The sequence below is a fragment of the Salmo salar genome, chromosome ssa23 (assembly GCF_905237065.1).
Source record: "Salmo salar chromosome ssa23, Ssal_v3.1, whole genome shotgun sequence".
Classification (NCBI taxonomy): Eukaryota; Metazoa; Chordata; class Actinopteri; order Salmoniformes; family Salmonidae; genus Salmo; species Salmo salar.
The window spans coordinates 35563659-35584596 of NC_059464.1; the positions used below are offsets into that span (position 1 = coordinate 35563659).

Genomic DNA, 20938 nt, shown 5'->3' on the forward strand with positions numbered 1-20938 from the left:
GGGGCGGTGTGTGTAGGCACACAGTGTATGTGCATGTGTTTTCAGAGGAGTGCAAATATACAAACAGTATATTCAGAAAGTATTCAGACCCCTTGACTTTTTCCACATTTTGTTATGTTACTGCCTTATTCTAAAATGTATTAAATACGTTTTCTTTCTCATAAATCTACACACAATACCCCATAATGACAAAGCGAAAACAGGTTTTTAGAAATGTTTGCAAACTTATTAAAAATAAAAAACAGAAATACCTTATTTACATAAGTATTCAGACCCTTTTCTATGAGACATCCTGTTTGCATTGATCATCCTTGAGATGTTTCTACAACTTGATTGGAGTCCACCTGTTGTAAATTCAATTGATTGGACATGATTTGGAAAGGCACACACTTGTCTACATAAGGTCCCACAGTTGACAGTGCATGTCAGAGCAAAAACCAAGCTATGAGGTCAAAGGAATTGTCCGTAGAGCTCCGAGACAGGATTGTGTCGAGGCACAGATCTGGGGAAGGGTACCAAAAAATGTCTGCAGCATTGAAGGTCCCCAAGAACACAGTTGCCTCCATCATTCTTAAATGGAAGAAGTTTGGAATCACCAAGACTCGTCCTAGAGCTGGCCGCCTGGCCAAACTGAGCAATCAGGGGAGAAGGACCTTGTTCAGGGAGGTAACCCAAGAACCCGATGGTCACTCTGACAGAGCTCCAGAGTTCCTCTGTAGAGATGGGAGAACCTTCCAGAAGGATAATCATCTCTGCAGCACTCCACCAATCAGGCCTTTATGGTAGTGGCCAGATGGAAGCCAGTCCTCAGTAAAAGGCACATGACAGCCCACTTGGAGTTTGCCACAAGTCACCTAAAGGACTCTCAGACCTTGAGAAAGAAGATTCTCTGGTCTGATGAAACCAAGATTGAACTCTTTGGCCTGAATGCCAAGTATCACATCTGGAGGAAACCTGGCATCATCACTACGGTGAAGCATGGTGGTGGCAGCATCATGCTGTGGGGATGTTTTTTCAGCGGCAGGGACTGGGAGACTTGTCAGGATCGAGGTAAAGATGAAAGGTGCAAAGTACAGAGAGATCCTTGATGAAAACCTGCTCCAGAGTGCTCAGGACCTTAGACTGGGGCAAAGGTTCACCATCCAACAGGACAACGACCCTAAGTACACAAGTCTCTGAATGTCCTTGAGTGGCCCAGCCAGAGCCCAGACTTGAACCCGATCTCTGGAGAGACCTGAAAATAGCTGTGCAGCCATGCTCCCCATCTAATCTGATAGAGCTTGAGAGGATCTGCAGAGAAGAATGGGAGGAACTCCCCAAATACAGGTGAGCCAAGTATTCATACCCAAGAAGACTCGAGGCTGTAATTGCTGCCAAAGGTGCTTCAACAAAGTACTGAGTAAAGGGTCTGAATACTTATGTAAATGTCATATTTTTAATAAATGTGCAACAATGTCTAAAAATATGTTATGGGGTATTGTGGTTAGATTGATGAGGGGGAAAAAACGATTTAATCAATTTTTGAATAAGGCTGTAACGTAACATAATGTGGAAAAAGACAAGGGGTCTGAATACTTTCCGAATGCACTGTACATTCTGTGTGTGCATGTGATGTGTAACACTATCAAACATCACTGTAGACCACCCCGGGAAGAGAAGGCCTTGTGTGTGTTGCTATGCTGTGGGGTTGTCGGGTGGAGAAGACACTGTTTTGATTAGCTGTACTAATCCCCTCAGTGACAGGCAGGCAGGGATTCCTCATGGGCTTGGCCCGCTCTGGTGGGCCTGCTGATTCCATGTCATAATTCATGATCATCCCCTGACAGACAGACAACCTCTCTCTCTCTCTCTTTCTCTCTCTCTGTCTCTCTCTCGCTCTCTCTCTGCCGCGAGGAGGCTTTCTCTGCTTATCACACTATATAACCTGCAGATTTCTGTCCTTAGCTCCCTTCATTCTAATACACTCAACCACAAGTTAGAGTTTGTCTGACATGTCACCCTATTCCCTATATAGAGCATTACTTGTCTTTCGATCAGGTAACTAATAGGGCGCCATTTAGGAAGCACACCAAGACTAGAGCCTCAAGCCCCACTGTGTCCTTAACACCTGCTCTAACACACCAGGCCCAAATTCCACCAGCTGCTGTGAACGGCTCCACCAGCACATAAAGTACCTGACCAGACACAGACAGTGAGCTCACTCCTTCATTCATGGAGCTAACGGACACGGTGAGCCTGTCACCTCTGTGCCAATGACATCGTAAATAGGCCTTTCATATTGTCTGTGTATAACTCAGAACCCCAGAGGCATATTTCTACCTGCGTTCTAGAATGGTTGGAATCTTGCTGTGGCGTCTCAGTCTTCAGTCCAGTAAGTGGCCCATTGACGGAAGGTTTGATTTACTAACGGAACATACCCGATTCACCAAAGGATGAGGTTTAGGAACTTGCCTGTGATGGTTTGCTCACTTCCCCACTCTCACGGTGGCCAGAGGAAAAAGTGTTGCCCTTCTGTGAAGAAGATTCTACTTCTTCTAGCATCCATCCTTATCCTTATTCTTCTCCCACATATTTCACACGATGCTACATTAGCCTCAGCCCCATTCCCACCCACAGTCCCAGCCTCAGCCCAAGTCCCACCCACAGCCCCATTCAAACCATAGCTACCTCTGCCTGCTAACAGGAGCATGACGTGAGCTCAGTCCATCCACACCATGCGTTCACTGGGAGTGTTGTTAAGACAATATTTATCCCACTGTGAAAGCGTGGCCAGGCAGACGAAGTCAAACAGGGGGAACCACCAACACCATGGAAGACAAATGGAGAGACCACCACCAATCTGTAGCACGCCACACACACACACACACACACCACCACCACCACCGCATGCTGCATCACAGGAAAGCCCCTGATTCCGGACCACCTGCTCCTCGTGCTGTAGACCACAGAACTGTTGTTTTTAAAGGGAGTAGCTCTGCAGTTCTGGCTGGCTGCCAGAATCAATCATCCTATTATCATCATGTCCCTTCAAACAGACGTCGTCGTCAAACAGTCTGCCCTAATCAGAAGTGCATGGATGACAGTGCAAGAGAGTCTGAGTAATGCATACCTTTTCCTTCACTGTTTGTCTTTCCGAATATGCATCATGTGATGTGCCAGAGATGTTGTCTTAGTGATGACATACCACCAAGCTGGATCTCCTTCAGCTCTACCTGGAGGGCTGTAAGACTCAGTAAGACATCTGCTGTGTGGTCCTGGCTGTACGTGGTGCTAGGCTAGTCACTGGGCTCCAGGACGTTGGATTCTGTGAGTGTATGATTGGTTGTTATCATGTTTTCCCCAAGCGTTGAGGGGCTGTTGTGTTTGCACAGATGCGGCTGGCTGTCAAGGCTGTCACCCAGACGTGACAGAGCTGGGAAAACCTCTCGCGTGACACTGATGGATGACTAGGGAAGAGTGGTGCGGCTCTCTCGCAGTGTGTGGCTCGTTGTATAGCCAGTGTGTGTGTGTGTGTGTGTGTGTGTGTGTGTGTGTGTGTGTGTGTGTGTGTGTGTGTGTGTGTGTGTGTGTGTGTGTGTGTGTGTGTGTGTGTATGGGTGAGACTGTGCGTCAGTGTGTGTGTGTGTGTATGGGTGAGACTGTGTGTGTGTGTGGGTGAGACTGTGCGTCAGTGTGTGTGGGTGAGACTGTGCGTCAGTGTGTGTGTGTGGGTGAGACTGCGTCAGTGTGTGTGTGTGGGTGAGACTGTGTGTGTGTGTGTGTGTGTGGGTGAGACTGTGCGTCTGTGTGTGTGTGTGTGTGTGTGTATGGGTGAGACTGTGCTTCAGTGTGTGTGTGTGTGTGTGGGTGAGACTGTGCGTCAGTGTGTGTGTGTGTGTGTGGGTGAGACTGTGCGTCAGTGTGTGTGTGTGGGTGAGACTGTGCGTCAGTGTGTGTGTGTGTGTGGGTGAGACTGTGCGTCAGTGTGTGTGTGTGTGTGCGTCAGTGTGTGTGTGTGTGTGTGTGTGTGTGTATGGGTGAGACTGTGCGTCAGTGTGTGTGTGTGTGTGTGTGTGTGTGTGTGTGTGTGTGTGTGTGTGTGTGTGTGTGTGTGTGTGTGTGTGTGTGTGTGTGTGTGTGTGTATGGGTGAGACTGTGCGTCAGTGTGTGTGTGTGTCTGTGTGGGTGAGACTGCGTCAGTGTGTGTGTGTGTGTGTGTGTGTGAGACTGCGTCAGTGTGTGTGTGTGTGTGTGTGTGTGTGTGTGTGTGTGTGTGTGTGTGTGTGTGTGTGTGTGTGTGTGTGTGTGTGTGTGTGTGTGTGTGTGTGTGTGTGTGTAGGTGAGACTGTGCATCAGTGTGTGTGTGTGTGTGTATGAGTGAGACTGTGCGTCAGTGTGTGTGTGTGTGTGTGTGTGTGTGTGTGTGTGTATGGGTGAGACTGTGCTTCAGTGTGTGTGTGTGTGTGTGTGTGTGTGTATGGGTGAGACTGTGCGTCAGTGTGTGTGTGTGTGTGTGTGTGTGTATGGGTGAGACTGTGCGTCAGTGTGTGTGTGTGTGTGTGTATATGGGTGAGACTGTGCGTCAGTGTGTGTGTGTGTGTGTGTGTGTGTGTGTGTGTGTGGGTGTGTGGGTGAGACTGTGCGTCAGTGTGTGTGTGTGTGTAGGTGAGACTGTGCGTCAGTGTGTGTGTGTGTGTGTATGGGTGAGACTGTGCGTCAGTGTGTGTGTGTGTGTGTGTGTGTGTGTGTGTGGGTGTGACTGTGCGTCAGTGTGTGTGTGTGTGTGTGTGTGTGTGTGTGTGTGTGGGTGAGACTGTGTGTGTGTGTGTGTGTATGGGTGAGACTGTGCGTCAGTGTGTGTGTGGGCGAGACTATGCGTCAGTGTGTGTGTGTGTATGGGCGAGACTGTGTGTGTGTGTGTGTGTGTGTGTGTGTGTGTGTGTGTGTGTGTGTGTGTGTGTGTGTGTGTGTGTGTGTGTGTGTGCGTGTGGGTGAGACTGTGCGTCAGTGTGTGTGTGTGGGTGAGACTGTGTGTCAGTGTGTGTGTGTGTGTGTGTGTGTGTGTGTGTGTGTGTGTGTGTGTGTGTGTGTGTGTGTGTGTGTGTGTGTGTGTGTGTGTGTGTGTGTGTGGGTGAGACTGTGCGCCAGTGTGTGTGTGTGTGGGTGGGTGAGACTGTGTGTCAGTGTGTGTGTGTGTGGGTGGGTGAGACTGTGCGCCAGTGTGTGTGTGTGTGTGGGTGGGTGAGACTGTGCGTCAGTGTGTGTGTGTGTGGGTGGGTGAGACTGTGCGTCAGCGTGTGAAACAGAGAACAAACTCAATCATTCTCCCAAAGTAGCAGTGTACCAAACTTAAACGGCTTACCCTGGTCAAAGTGGTCAGTCTATTAAAAGCGCTATTGGTGAATACAAAGGAGGATTTTCCTCTTGTTCGTAAAGTAGATTCATATGCAACTCTTACAGATAGTTTACACGTCAGCTAGCTACAGAGCTAAGCCACAGCCACCAGCCAAAGGAACCAGCGCGCAGCACCACCACTGAGTTGAATAAACCAAACCCTATAGCTGATCACGACATGGACACCAGACTTCACAGCAGACAGTCACTGACCAAAGCCTCGTCAGCAGAGCCACTCAACATGGACGACTATGGCTAACATGCAAGAGCTGCATCCAATAAGCACCCCAAGGGTTTGGGAGAGAAGAGCCTCCTCACAAACAAGGCAGCGAAGCCTTTCATGTGGTAGCCATTTAAAGTGTTCTAATGCTCGACGAGACACTGAGGGCTGGTGTGGGGAAATTGAACAATACATTTAACCACATGAATCACTAGGGCCCAGGATTACTTCTGCACATATTGGTACACACACTCTCTTGCACATGCACGAACACACGCACACACACACACACACACAAACACACACACAGAGACACACATATACACAAGCATTGGTCACACACATTCTCTCACAAACATGCACACACGTTAAACTTCTGAGGATGGGTGACGTAAGTCCCAAGTACCAAAGTACCAAAGGATAGCTCAATTATACCTCCTCCACCCCCCACCCCAATTATAGCCCTTCTCCCCTCCCGTTACCCCAGTAACAAAATGATAACCACAAAACTCAATAGATGGTATCTGTACTCTACCCACTGGGCACACACTGGTTGAATCAACGTTGTTTCCACATCATTTCAATGAAATTACATTGAAGCAATGTGTAATAGACATTGAGAATTGACATCTGTGCCCAGTGGGTATTGTATGGTTGTTAGACTAATAATCTTTGTGTACACTCACCACTTTGTTTACTCTCTCTTTCTCCCTCTCCATTCTGGGAAGAGACAGATGTATGTTGCACAAGAGGTTGGTGGCACCTTAGTTGGGGAGGACCAATTAATTTGCGGTAATGGCTGGTATGGCAATTAGTGAAATGGTATCAAGTACATCAAAAACATGGTTTCCATGTGTTTGGATGCCATTCCATTGACTCCGTTCCTGCCATTATCATGAGCCGTCCTCCCCTCAGCAGCCTTGTGTGGTACGTAGTGACAGGCCATCCTTTCATCCATCAGCACAGTGTGTATCTCTCACTCTCTCTTTCCACTACCCGCATCCCTCCATCCTCCCATCGCAGAGCCAAAACAATAACATCCAGGCAGGCCCAACTATGCGTCATCCCCGGGCCGAGTACACCCCCATCCTCCTGGAGCCAGGCTTCGGTTCATCTCCCCCAGACACAGTGAGCAGCGCTGGATCCTCACCAGACCAGTGGAGGCTAAAGGGATGTGCTCCTGCACTACAGAGGCTCCACATGCAGTCACACCCACCAAGGCTCCTCTCTTCTCTGTTCTACAGCAACAGACTTGGATCTGATCCTTGATTGCCGGGTTAAGTGGGGTACCATTACTATCTCAAAGTCTGTATAAGGACTAGCGTTGCACAGCTACCGGTAATTTACCAAAGTTCCCGGAATATTCAGTAATTCTGGTCATTAACAGAAAATCTATGTCAATCTATCATAACTTTGGTAATTTATACTTGAATAACTTTTAAAAACGTTATTCATATATAGTATTCGTTTGTTCTATCTGTGTCCATATTGTCAATGAGTTTCTAATATATAGACCACATGGTTCAAGAATAAATAGCCTAATTAATGAAAAAAGCATCTAATCAATAATTGCATTATTTTCAATGAACTCTGCAACTTTTCCAACTATTGACTGTGTTCACAACTGCCACCAGTTTGGCAGCAGAACATTGACAACAAATACATATTGACATGGTGAAATAAAGAAGTGTGTAAAAAGGATATTTCATGCTGAAACCCTCATATCAAACGTCAATGGTTTTCACTAAATTGATGGTTTGTAAATGTAGGATAATGTTTTACAGCTCTGGCATTATATATTTTTGTTATTTTAAAATAATATTATTTAACTATTTCATATATTTTGCATGTGATAAGGCAACACAGAGGGCCAGAGATTATTACAGACACCAGTAATAAATCCTCCTTTTGCAACCCTAATAAGGACTGATTATCGTCATATAGATTAACATACACACATGAAAATATATTATGCCCATCCAGACTGCTTGATATGCAAAAATATAAGCCATCTCTGTACATCATAGCCACAATGATCTGTTGAGGAGAAGAAGGGCTTTTTTGCTTAAGGAATGGAAAAAACATGGCGGTCAGTAAGTGAATTAAATGGTGCAGAAAAGTGGGACAAACTGATGCCAAATGTTTTGTGGAGAAAGAAGAGAAAGCTGTCCTTCATTGGTCTCCGAGGACAACCCAAAGGACAGCTCCATAGAGGACGGAGACATGAAGGGCCACAGCTGCCACCAGGGTGCAAATGGCATTGGAAGTGTTTGTCAGATGTACTTGTGTCACGGGAGCATCCTTATGATGGAGAATTTCATACTTCTCAAACCAAAGCTTCTCTTTCTTCTTCTTCTTCTCCCCACTCAGCTCTCACATGGAGACACACACATGCGTTTGGTTTGTACGTATAAAAAACGCAATGCAAAATTAGGTCAGAAAACCGCTTGTTTGAACATCTATCCAGGGAGGCCTCGGGACTAGTGATTGCCTGCTATTGTTATTTGGCCCTTGTGACTTGATGAGTTACTCAGACCTCAACTCAAGTCAAACGACGTATGGCTTAGCTAGCTGCATCCCTTCGCTCCTTCTTTCTTTCCACTCACCCACGATTATGCCGTGCTCCTGACGTTTGACGATGTCGAAGGAATTCTGGACATTTCCCTCCAGGATGTCGAACACGATGTCGGAGCTGATGTGGGGGGAGGAGTACGCCAGCGACATGGTTCTCAGGAAAACTATCTCTGTTGGAAGAAGATAACAATTAGAGACAAAAGAGCTTTACAGGGCTTTAAACCCTTATAATCAGGCTGGGATTGAAACGGCCAGGCTCGTGCCAACTTCTCGGAGGAGGAAGACAATTAAATGGGAGGCAGCTGAGCTCTGGGTTAATTGTGTGCAGAGGGGGTCATGACAGGGATGATGGGTGTTCAGTGCTGTTGTTCAGTTAGAGGCCTGCAAGTCCTAAACACCCCGACGAGAAGCTTATGAGAAACAACAAGGACTTAGCTTCCCATGAAGTTGAGGATGAGTGTGTCTGAAACATGCACCACATGTAGGACTAAGTTTGTCTCGGTTTGTATGGGTGTGATTACAGTGGTCAGTCAGTCAGATCCATTAAAAATGTGACACTTAGACATTGGTTTTGGGCTTGCGGCTTGGCAATACTTAATGGTGTTACCAGTACACCAACCTTGTCCCCCAGGGTTTGAATGCACACAGCTCATATATATATTGAAAGTTAAGGAGGAAGTGTCTGATGCACGGATTACCACTACACTGTCAACAACACTCTTAAAGAGCCACTAATGTTGCCCATTAGAGAAACGAGATTTTAGTCTTGGAGGTGTGTTTTCTGACCGATTCCGCATTTGGTTAATGATATTTGTCCCCCATGAGACCCTGTAGACGAGGAAGCCTATTTCACTTTCTCAAAATCCCCAGAATCAATCTAAGAAATCTTAAGAAATCTGTTATAAATGTTTACGGTTTTGCTGAGGATGTTCTAGTTGTGCAATTTTACATCTAACTAAGGTGTTTGGTGCAGTATTTCTCAATTTTACATCTAACTAAGGTGTTTGGTGCAGTATTTCTCAATTTTACATCTAACTAAGGTGTTTGGTGCAGTATTTCTCAATTTTACAACTAACTAAGGTGTTTGGTGCAGTATTTCTCAATTTTACAACTAACTAAGGTGTTTGGTGCAGTATTTCTCAATTTTACAACTAACTAAGGTGTTTGGTGCAGTATTTCTCAATTTTACATCTAACTAAGGTGTTTGGTGCAGTATTTCTCAATTTTACATCTAACTAAGGTGTTTGGTGCAGTATTTCTCAATTTTACATCTAACTAAGGTGTTTGGTACAATAACTGTTTCTGACTCATAATGATGTCACATAGGTTGTTTTCAAAGGAATTTGTTGATTTTTAAAGGCAGTTGCTCTTTAAGCGTTAGCTGATTTTGGGCAAGTAAATAAGTAGCCTTGCAAGAGCCTTGGATTTGGGCTCATAGGAGCAGGAGCCTATCTCCTCATTATGTAGCGTGAGGCAGCTTGATGTATAAGCACACCACCTGGACAGGAGGCTAGTCTATCACAGGCTTTTTTGGGCAAGAGATTTTGGACAACAAGGTAATATAAAAAGGAATATACTTACAAGTATGTTTTCACATAACATGCTGGCAGTGAAAAAAAACATTGGATATGAAAAAAAGTGTGTTGTAATCTAAATAAGTGCATGAGAGATCACCCCCTACCTTCAGGCCTGGTGAACTCCCTGAAGGTAGGCATGGAGATGACAGTGTGGGAGACGGAGTGTACAGGGTCCAGGACACAGCTGATGTCATTGGGCTGGCACGACTTCACACAGCGGACGGTGTCTGAGCGCTCCACCCTTGCCCTGCTGAGAGAGGACACACACACACACACACACACACACACACACACACACACACACACACACACACACACACACACACACACACACACACACACACACACACACACACACACACACACACACACACACACAACCTCTGACCTTTAGTGAGAGATTATAAAAAGCCTAAGGCACAAACTGCCTTCAGTTCCCCCCTGAAGCTCAAATGACAGGGCATCCTATTCCAAGGGAGAAGTGCACTGCACAATCAAGAACTCAGCAGACCCTGTGAAACAACCGCTACACAAACACGATCTCTCCAACTACAGCGGGGATGCTGGGTAAAGTATTCTACATCAAAACATCGGTACTGTATGTGGCTAGCAAGAATGATAAAACAACGACAGCCAAAGATCACACAGTAGCCAGAGTGTAGCTGGCTAGTAGAGGCTCTGGTAGGCATTGATGGTTTGGTTTCTGATGCACTGGTTGTGTTGTGTGGGAAGAAGAGAAGTGAAATATGGAGGAGATGGGAGAATGATGCATGAGTTGCTCGCAGGAAAATATTTGGATTTGTTGAGCGTGTCCCGGCTTCATATCAGATCATCTCTTGAGGAGAATTTATGGGACGAGGGGGGTTCTAAAATTCTCCTAAATTGTGAAGAACATGACTAGACAACTCCCCAAGCGCTCCGAGCTGCTCTCATCCCATTATTTAAGACTCTGTTTATTTCACAATCTAATCAGTAGCAGCTTAGGGTGAGGGGAGACCTCGCTGAAACAAATGCCACCCACCCACATGCCTACAGCAACAGGGCTGCTACGCTGCCAGGAACCTGTCTTGGAATCTGAGAGGAACTGCTTCTCAGCAGGCTTTCACCCACAAGCACCAGGGACAGAGACCCCTATTTAAATCATCAATGTCCTGGGGGAGGTCCTGGTTACGAAACATATCAAGACAAATTCTACAACTCAACGTCAGCCATAATCTCCTCTGCTTGGTGGGGATGTGCCATGCTCTACCGAACGAACTCTGCTTCTCCATGAGCCTATTCTAAAAAGACAAGATACCATACATGCAGCTTATACAGTTGATAATGTCTGGTGTGGATGGGCTTCAAATGGAAGGTTATGCAAGGTAATGCCAACAGACAAGTAGCTGGCCAGTGCATACATGATTTGGCTCTGGTTCCCAAGAGTACCATGTATAGGGTCCAGTGAACGTCCACCACTGCTCCAGTGTAATGTATAATACAGCTACATCATGCCTCTCTGTCCCTCCTCGTGGGACCTATAGGCTGCAGCTCAACCACAGGCCAGAACCCCAGGCCAGAACCCCAGGCCAGAACCCCAGGCCAGAACCCGGCTCGGGTTGCACAGCTCCTTTCATGGAGAGAGGGGAAAAGCCCCTGACAAAAAGTCAAGCCGCCATTGTGTAGGGGCTTGTAATTAGCAATTAACGCCAGCGTACAAGTTTTGCTTTGGTTCAGGCCAAAGCCGCAAATGTTCTTCTAGTTTATAATACCTCAGCCTGCAGCAGCAGCAGCAAGAGGAGAGAGCAGGGCCTGGAGGATGGGGTGAACGCTCTGCTCCACTAGGCCACAAAGTGAATTTACAAGATTATAATGACCTAGGGTGAACTGGCCCTCACACAGAGCAGGGTACATCAAAGACTAGACAGCAAGTAGAGAGAAGGGCTAATTATGCCCTTTGTGTGTGTGTGTGGGGGGGGGGGGGGGCACAGGAGGGCCCTTGTATTCCCCTGTCCTCTCATCTCTCTTCACCTCACGTGGCCCAGAGAGACGCAGCCCTACAGAAAAAAAAACAATACTTCAAGACCAGAAAGAAAAACAGACTGTTGGATGGAATGGAAGTCCTCTGGTCAAGCGCTGCAAAGTCCTTTTATTTTTTGGGTAATTATTATTTATAGTCAGTAGATTGATAACGCCCCAACACAAACACTGCAGGGCATCATTCATTCTTCGAGCGGTGATGTTGCTCCGCCACAAATTGTTCAGACCACCGGCCAGAACCCAGATCCCCATAACTCACTGTCAGAGTAGAGAAAAAAGCGAATTGTTCTTTACAGATGTATGATCTTCATTTGAGCCAGTTTGCTACAGAAGGAAACTAATCTTGCAGCAACAGGAAATGTGAATTATTTTGTGGATTATAATTAACGGACATTTTTGAAGGGGTTGATACATTTTTCACAAGGAAAATTCAAGTCTGAAATCTCAAAGTGGAAATTACAAACTTCAGAAGCCTTTTTAAACCTCAAATACACTACAGGTTTTACATTTCCTGAGTTACAGGAAAGTTCTCCTGCAACAGGGTGATCAAATTAAGATACTATATCTGTAGCTGTGCACAGACCACCATGTTTTATTTTATGGATGTCCCGACTAGACAGGTGCATCCTTACTGCCCTGACAGGTCGGGAGGAACCTGGGACCCATGGTTAAATTTACAGTTATTGTAAGCAGCAGCCCAGGCAGGCTCTGACTAGTGGCCTAACAACATGTTTCGGCTATTTATACTCTATCTCTGTGCCTTGCATATTTCCTAGTCTTCCACGACTGCATCCCATTGCCTGTCACTTACTCTGGCTTGCCTTTGAGTCACTGTCTGCTTGATTTTACACCCGCAGTATGCAGTGGAATATGTGCATTTCACATTATTACTAAAATATCAAGTACGCTAGGTCAGGATGTGAGACCACATTAGAAGGATGTGGATCCACCAAATTAACTGCTTCCACCACATCAACTATGACTTGACAGTGCTAATACGCTGTTTAAAATGCTATTTAATATGCTATTTAAAACACTGATACTCACCTACTGGAATATCACAGTTCTATTCAAGAGATGTACCTATGCCACTGAAAATATGTTTTCACAAACCACATAAACTTACCCCAAACATGAAGTGCATTCTTGTAAAGCATCCTGCATGCTTTACAGGTCATAGTTCCCCCAGCTATGTAATATTCAAATAAAAAATGAGATCTCTGGTGCTGTCCACAAAACATATGTTCAAAAAAATATATCCGGATTGAACGTCTATTGTGTCTATTCCAATTTTAATAGAAAACATTTCATTAAACAAATCAACCATAAGATACTGTAGGACTCCAGACTACACCATTACTACAGTAATCAATAGGCATCCCCAGGCCACTACCTCAATACCCTGCCCTAGAGTGCCACCTAGCTGCTATTCAAACGCCGTACCTCCAAGTGAGTACATTACATTTGGCCTATTTTGCGGGGCTATACTTAGCTACAGTAATCACAAAAACTACAATAACACCAAAAACAAGGAGACAAATTACAGAAAATGCTGCTTCTGGTCTATGTCAACTGTGTTTGTGCTTGCTTATCATGGCAGTGTTTGCTCTTTTTTGGCTGTTATTGTTGTTGCCGTATTCTTGTTGCTATATGCTACTACCCTCTACTCAGGGATGGCGTTATATGGTATGATGGGCTGCTCCTGGACAACAAACACCAGGACTTTGGCTAGGTAGGTGCTGGTGGTGCCATAACGCAGCAGTCTCATCTCCAGAGACAGCTCAAAGTCCTGCGGCTCAGTGATGGGCCGCGTCACAGCCATCTCGCCACCAGAGGGCACTCTCTGCATGCTGAAGAAGTCGCCCTTGTTGCCGCCGATGATGGCAATCTGGACATGGTCTCCGGGCACGGTGTTGGACGGGCCCATGCGGAAGACGTTGGTGGGCACGGGGATGTTGGTGGGGAAGGTGAGATGGTAGTAGGTTATTCTCAGAGGCGAGGCCAGGCACTCGCTAGTCTGATTGCAAAGCAAGCGTTCACAACGACTGTAAGGAGAGACAGGGGCCAGAGACAGGACAGGACAAGACAAAGACGGACAGATAGAACAAACAGAGAACAAAAGAGAGGTATAAGTTTGATTTGCCGTGCATGGCATGCTGCTAGCTGGGTGGGGCTAGGTGGGTAGGGACAAAGTCAGCCTCATGTGTTTCTGTGGACCAGCATGTGTCACACTGCCCCCTGTAGGGTCATGCAAGAACATCTCAAGGAAAGGATTACATTTCGTCATTCGACTGCCTGCACAGAACATGCTTTGACTGAACCCTACAACTGAAGCCATTAAGAGTCAACATTGGGCATGCACAGCTTCAATACAGAGCTAGGGGATATTTTTCCTTTCACATTGCGGAGCCAGGCCAGCCCAGTAATGCTCGCCTTGACTGCACTCTGTTTGGCTCAGTAGTGTGAAGAGAGTTGTTCTCCTGATTAACAAGGAGTTACATAAAGTCATCCGCCTTGGTCAATGACAACTTAACTGAGAACTCCATACCTGGCGACCTTGGGATACTGTGAACTAAAAACAGGTATACCGTATAGCCCCAGTACTTGAGAGACAGTCCTCAGGTAGGTAGGTAGGTAGGTAGGTACTCACTTCTCTCCTGCTCGGCGATAGTTTGGCGGACACTCGAAGGACAAGCATCTGAATCCACCCTGTACATTGAAGCAGCTCTCTGTCTCAGAGCAGGTGTGTGTCCCTGTCACACACTCATCAACATCTGGACAGGAAGACAAATGAATCCATTCAGAACCACAAACATTTTAAATCCTATATATTAAACATGAAACCTAGGTTCAAACCTCGGTCTACTCTGGGAGATAATGCAAGTCTTCAGGTATCAGGCAAGGTTACTCATTACGGAAGTTTGGTTCACAGAATCATCACTGTTACATTTTATTCACTCCCGCAGACGCTCTTATCCAGAGCAACTTACAGGAGCAATTAGGGTTATGTTGCTTGCTCAAGGGTACATAGGGTACATCGACATATTTTTCACCTAGGGATTCAAACCAGCAACCTTTCAGTTACTGGCCCAATGCTCTTAACCGCTAGGCTAGCTGCCATCTTTACTGGTATTTGTCTTCTGATCTGAAGAATGACCATAACCCCCATGCTGAGGACCCCTACATCCCGATAAGGAGCGAGGACTTACCCTGGCAGCTGCGTCCATTGGGGGCCAGAGTATAGCCGGTGGCGGGGCAGTTGCAGTTGAAGCTCCCGGGGGTGTTGTGGCAGCGGTAGGAGCAGATGTGACCCCCGGTGGGCAAGGCACACTCATCAATGTCTGGAGACAAGGTCAAAGATCAGAGGTCAAACAATAGAGGATGTAAAGGGTACTGGAAGTCAAATGAAATAATACCTGTGTAATGGGGCTCCTGATTAGGTTACACCATAGGCTATGGCTCATTAGATGCGTTTTAGCGTCTCCTACCTTCACAGTTGATGCCATCCCTGTCACTGAGCTGGTAGCCACGGCGACAGTAGCACTGGTAGGAGCCGTACACGTTGGCACACTCTTGACTGCAGGGGCTGCTCTCACATTCATTTAGATCTACACACAACAATGTAACTCAGTTAGATAAAACTAGTCATCTATACACAGGAGAGAGACAGAGAAAGAGAGAGAGCGAGAGAGTGAGAGAGACAGAGAGAGAGACAAAGAGAGAGAGACAAAGAGAGAGAGAGACAAAGAGAGAGACAAAGTGAGAGAGACAAAGAGAGAGAGACAAAGTGAGAGAGACAAAGAGAGAATACATCTAATTAAACAAGTGACCACAAACTTCAGTAAGGCAAAACAAGAGATGGCCAATGAGAGAAGCTCAGATTTAAACAACTCTTAACATTGGAAGGCCGCCTTACCATCACAGTTCCTGCCGTCGCTGGCCAGCTTGAAGCCTTGGGTGCAGCTGCACTTATAGGACCCCACGGCATTCTCACACTTGTGGGCACAGAGGCGCGCAGGGTAGTGCCTGCACTCATTGATATCTAAGAAGAAAGAAAGGGAAGAAGAAAAGAACACTAAGTTGAATATCTACAGCAGGGTTCCCCACTGGCAGTTCATTTTTTCAATATTTTTTTAACCCTTTGTCATAAGACCTACATAACGCTGTGATTACGATGACATACCAGATGTCATAAACAGTCACGACTGTTGGTGTCCTGCTTATGTCAACTGACACGACACTGTCCTGTAACTACTAGGTAACTACAAGGAGTAGGAAGTCAGTGTGTACCTTCGCAGATGCGGCTGATGCTGTTGAAGATGAAGCCAATCTTACACTCACAACGGAACGATCCTACCAGGTTGATACAGCCGTGGCCTGCACACGCTCCATCAGGACCTTTACACTCATCAATATCTACACCAGGGCAGAGAGAGAGACCACCAGATATTACAGGAAGAAAAAACACATCGGTATGCAGAGGGATAGCGAGGCCACGAGAAATACATGGAAATGTAGGCTAAGGTGTCAGGTTCCTAATGCTAATCAAAAGAGGTGAACGTGGTAGAGAAGCAAGTCTATCAGTGCTGCGGTGGTTCCAGGGGATGTTCAGGCTGTCTACTATAGCCCAGGACAGGAACCTTCTGGGGGCCTTATGCCCAGACTGGCGCGATGAGGCCTCAGTGCGGCCGTACGTACCCACGCAGCGGTTGCCGTTGTCGTTTAGGTGGTATCCCCGGCCACAGTTGACAGAGTTCCTCTGGCAGGTGAAGGAGCCCACCGTGTTCATACACGACTGGCCAGGGTGGCAAGGCCCAGTCTGGGCCAGACACTCATTGATGTCTGGGGTAGAGGTCAGAGGTTATACATATGTCATGTACAGTTGAAGTCGGAAGATTACATACACCTTAGCCAAATACATTTAAACTCAGTTTTTCACAATTCCTGACATTTAATCCTAGTAAGAAATCCCTGTCTTAGGTCAGTTAGGATCACCACTTTACTTTAACAATGTGAAATGTCAGAATAATAGTAGAGAGAATGATTTATTCCAGCTTTTATTTCTTTCATCACATTCCCAGCGGGTCAGAAGTTTACATACACTCAATTAGTATTTGGTAGCATTGCCTTTAAATTGTTTAACTTGGGTCAAACGTTTCGGGTAGCCCTCCACAAGCTTTCCATAATAATTTGGGTGAATTTTGCCCCATTCCTCCTGACAGAGCTGGTGTAACTGAGTCAGGTTTGTAGACCTCCTTGCTTGCACACGCTTTTTCAGTTCTGCCCACAAATGTTCTATAGGATTGAGGTCAGGACTTACTGATGGCCACTCCAATACCTTGACTTTGTTGTCCTTAAGCCATTTTGCCACAACTTTGGAAGTATGCTTGGGGTCATTGTCTATTTGGAAGACCCATTTGCGACCAAGCTTTAACTTCCTGACTGATGTCTTGAGATGTTGCTTCAATATATCCACATCACTTTCCCTCCTCATGATGCCAACTATTTTGTGAAGTGCACCAGTCCCTCCTGCAGCAAAGCACCTCTACAACATGATGCTGCCACCCCCGTGCTTCACGGGTGGGATGGTGTTCTTCGGCTTGCAAGCCTCCCCCTTTTTCCTCCAAACATAACGATGGTCATTATGGCCAAACAGTTCCATTTTTGTTTCATCAGACCAGAGGACATTTCTCCAAAAAGTACGATCTTTGTCCCCATGTGCAGTTGCAAACCGTAGTCTGACTTTTTAATGGCGGTTTTGGAGCAGTGGCTTCTTCCTTGCTGAGCGGCCTTTAGGTTATGTCGATATAGGACTTGTTTTACTGTGGATATAGATACTTTTGTACCTGTTTCCTCCAGCATCTTCATAAGGTCCTTTGCTGTTGTTCTGGGATTGATTTGCACTTTTCGCACCAAAGTACGTTCATCTCTAGGAGGCAGAACACGTCTCCTTCCTGAGCGGTATGACGGCTGCGTGGTCCCATGGTGTTTATACTTGCATACTATTGTTTGTACAGATGAACATGGTTCCTTCAGGCGTTTGGAAATTGCTCCCAAGGATGAACCAGACTTGTGGTGGGCTACACATTTTTCTGAGGGTGATATCTTTAGATTTTCCCATGATGTCAAGCAAAGAGGCACTGAGTTTGAAGGTAGGCCTTGAAATACATTCACAGGTACACCTCCAATAGACTGAAATTATGTCAATTAGCCTATCAGAAGCTTCTAAAGCCATGACATAATTTTCTGGAATTTTCCAAGCTGTTTAAAGGCACAGTCAACTTAGTGTATGTAAACTTCTGACCCACTGGAATTGTGAGTCAGTGAATTATGAGTGAAATAATCTGTCTGTAAACAATTTTTGGAAAAATGACTTGTGTCATGCACAAAGTAGATTTCCTAACCGACTTGCCAAAACTATAGTTTGTTAACAAGACATTTGTGGAGTGGTTGAAAAACGAGTTTTAATGACCCCAACCTAAGTGTATGTAAACTTCCGACCTCAACTGTATGTATGTATGTCGAGGGCCCTGTGGACTGTACTTTGAAGTTACTGTGTTTGGGGGTATATGTGGGATGGATGGGGTGATGTGCTGTCCTGGTGATGTGTTGCCATGGTAACGGGGTTCTGATGCTCACCGATGCAGCTGCCCAGGGCATCCTGGATGTATCCATCGCCACACTGGTTCTTGGGCCGACAGCGGAACGACCCCTGAGTGTTCTGACACATAAAGTCCGGGGCGCAGTTGTGGGTGCCCGACTCACACTCGTCAATGTCTGGGGGAAGAAGACATGTTGTACGAAAGCATCAGCAGATTTACATCATATTAAAATGTGTGTGATTCAAATGTATTCTTATAAATACTCAACAATAGCTTCATAGTCAAAGTCAGACGTACTGTAGATCAGATAGATAGATAGATAGATAGATAGATAGATAGATAGATAGATAGATAGATAGATAGATAGATAGATAGATAGATAGATAGATAGATAGATAGATAGATAGATAGATAGATAGATAGATAGATAGATAGATAGATAGATAGATAGATAGATAGATAGATAGATAGATAGATAGATAGATAGATAGATAGATAGATAGATAGATAGATAGATAGATAGATAGATAGATAGATAGATAGATAGATAGATAGATAGATAGATAGATAGATAGATAGATAGATGGATGGATGGATGGATGAATGGATGGATGGGCGACAGATAGATAAAGTCTGTATACAGTTTATCATGGATGTATGAATCATACATATGATCTTTACATGTTCCCTCTCCCCTGTAGGAGGCGTTGTGTTGCAACCTCTGACCTTTGCAGTTGTTGCTGTCGGTAAGCTCGTAACCGGTACCACAGCTGACCTCTCTTTGGCAACGAAATGACCCCAGCGTGTTGATGCAGCGCTCGCCTCCTCGGCAGTTACTGGCACCCAGCAGGCACTCGTTTATATCTGAGCGAGAGAGAGAGAGAGGGAGAGAAGGAGAGAGGAAGAGGAGAGGATAATATGGAAGGTGTATCTAAGAAGTAAGATATCCTAGTCCTGTGGAGATACTAGACCGATAGGGATTTATTCCAACTCATTTACTATTCAACAAGATATGGCTGCTGCCTCCTGTCCACTCACCTTCACAGTTCTTCCCATCTGGTTTGAGTTTGTAGCCTTTGAAGCAGGCACAAGTGCCGTTGCCCACACATTCCTGTGCACACTTCGCTAATCCTGTTGAGAACAGAAAATGTGCACATTAAAGTAAATAGTTTTTTTCTGTTAGAGTACCTATGTTTCTGACTTTCTCTGTGAGGACAGTCAGCTAATAACATGTCACAATAATGTGTGAAGGGGAAGTTAGTACCGTTGCTGCACTCATTCAGTAAGGGATTATCCTTGCCAGTGAGGGCCTCGTTGTCTTTGTCAGAAACTGTGGGGGATAAGAAATAACATATTGACCAGTACAGGCAAAAACTGTTTGCAAACAAAGAGTGTTGAAACTATTCATCATGACAATGGAGGTCTTTACTAAAACTACAGTAAGAGCCATGTCTCCTAATGGCCACCAGATGGCAGTGTAGCACTAGATGAAAAATAGTCCATATAGCTTCTCTACTGTACTCCATCTTTCCCCTCCTCCCTGCCCTCTCTATTACAACACCTCCCATTCCTCCCTCTCTCCACCCTCTCCTCTATCTTCACCCTCTCCCCTCTCTCCACCCTTTCCTCTCCCTCCACCCTCCTCTCCTTCTACCCTCCTCTCTTACCCAGAGTGTTGGTCTTCACATCAGGGGCTCCATCATCGCAGCAGGCCCGGGACACCAGGCCACACTGGTAGCCCAAAGACAGGCTGTGGTCACAGGGCAGACCCTTCTCCTGAGCAGCCCGGCCCAGCAGACAACAGTCACAGCACATCTGGAGGGGTCAGATCATAGACATGATTACTCAATGTGTTAATATGCATCATTTGGCCAGACGGACATACAGAGGGAAATTACACCACCACTTCACAACTTCACCAATCACCATCGTCTGAAAGGGAACTGTCTGGGCTTGACTCGGGGGAGGGGTCGGGTTTCCACCAGTTACCACAGCCACAAAGTCAAAATTGGCTATATTGTAAAAATGTATCATATCAAAACATAACTTTTTGGTCTTAATTTAAGTTTAGGGTTAGGCATAAGGTTAGCAGTGTGGTTGTGGTTAGGGTTAGGTTTAAAATCACAAATAGGCAGGGTTTATGACTTTGTGGCTGTGGTAACTAGTGACGACCGAGGAGTCTAGTCTGAGTGTGTCTGTATCTTCTGTGTGTGTATGTCTTGAGGATGTCATAATGTGGGTATTGGGTGGTGGGGTTGTAGTCTGGTAGTGTACTGAGAGATTTTAGAGGGAGCTAGAAAATGAGCATGCTATGGTTTATCCCCCATTCTAAACTCATCCTGTACCTCTTTTCTCCCATTCATAAAATGCAGCACACCTTAATGCAATCAGCCAACACCTGCATTTCAGGGAGGTGGAGGTTCAAGTTAAGACATGTTGCTGGCTGCACTAACAACGATCTCATTCTTCTGGGCAAATTTACTGTGGATCCCTTGGCAAAGCTCTGCAAGGGTCTTGACTGGTGCCTTGATGTGCTGTAGTATGTTGTAGTGATATGGTGGCGTAGGATCCTG

The 20938-nt window shown here is 45.8% G+C and overlaps 1 protein-coding gene across 2 annotated transcripts in view; it reads right to left on the reverse strand.

Annotated features, from left to right (window-relative positions):
- Positions 1-20938, reverse strand: part of LOC106584496 (fibulin-1) — a 44319-nt gene that overhangs the window by 15099 nt on the left and 8282 nt on the right. Inside the window, exons 4-16 of one of the 2 annotated variants that reach the window (XM_014169869.2) lie at positions 20033-20180; positions 19630-19695; positions 19404-19496; positions 19092-19229; positions 18403-18540; positions 16462-16605; positions 16054-16179; positions 15680-15805; positions 15252-15371; positions 14973-15104; positions 14414-14537; positions 9849-9994; positions 8200-8337 (exon numbers count right to left, since the gene is read on the reverse strand). In XM_014169869.2, coding sequence (XP_014025344.2) covers positions 8200-8337; positions 9849-9994; positions 14414-14537; positions 14973-15104; positions 15252-15371; positions 15680-15805; positions 16054-16179; positions 16462-16605; positions 18403-18540; positions 19092-19229; positions 19404-19496; positions 19630-19695; positions 20033-20180 — 1639 coding nt within the window. Of the gene's footprint in view, positions 1-8199; positions 8338-9848; positions 9995-13038; positions 13809-14413; positions 14538-14972; positions 15105-15251; positions 15372-15679; positions 15806-16053; positions 16180-16461; positions 16606-18402; positions 18541-19091; positions 19230-19403; positions 19497-19629; positions 19696-20032; positions 20181-20938 lie in introns of those variants that run through there. The other variant, XM_014169870.2, reaches the window with a different exon arrangement.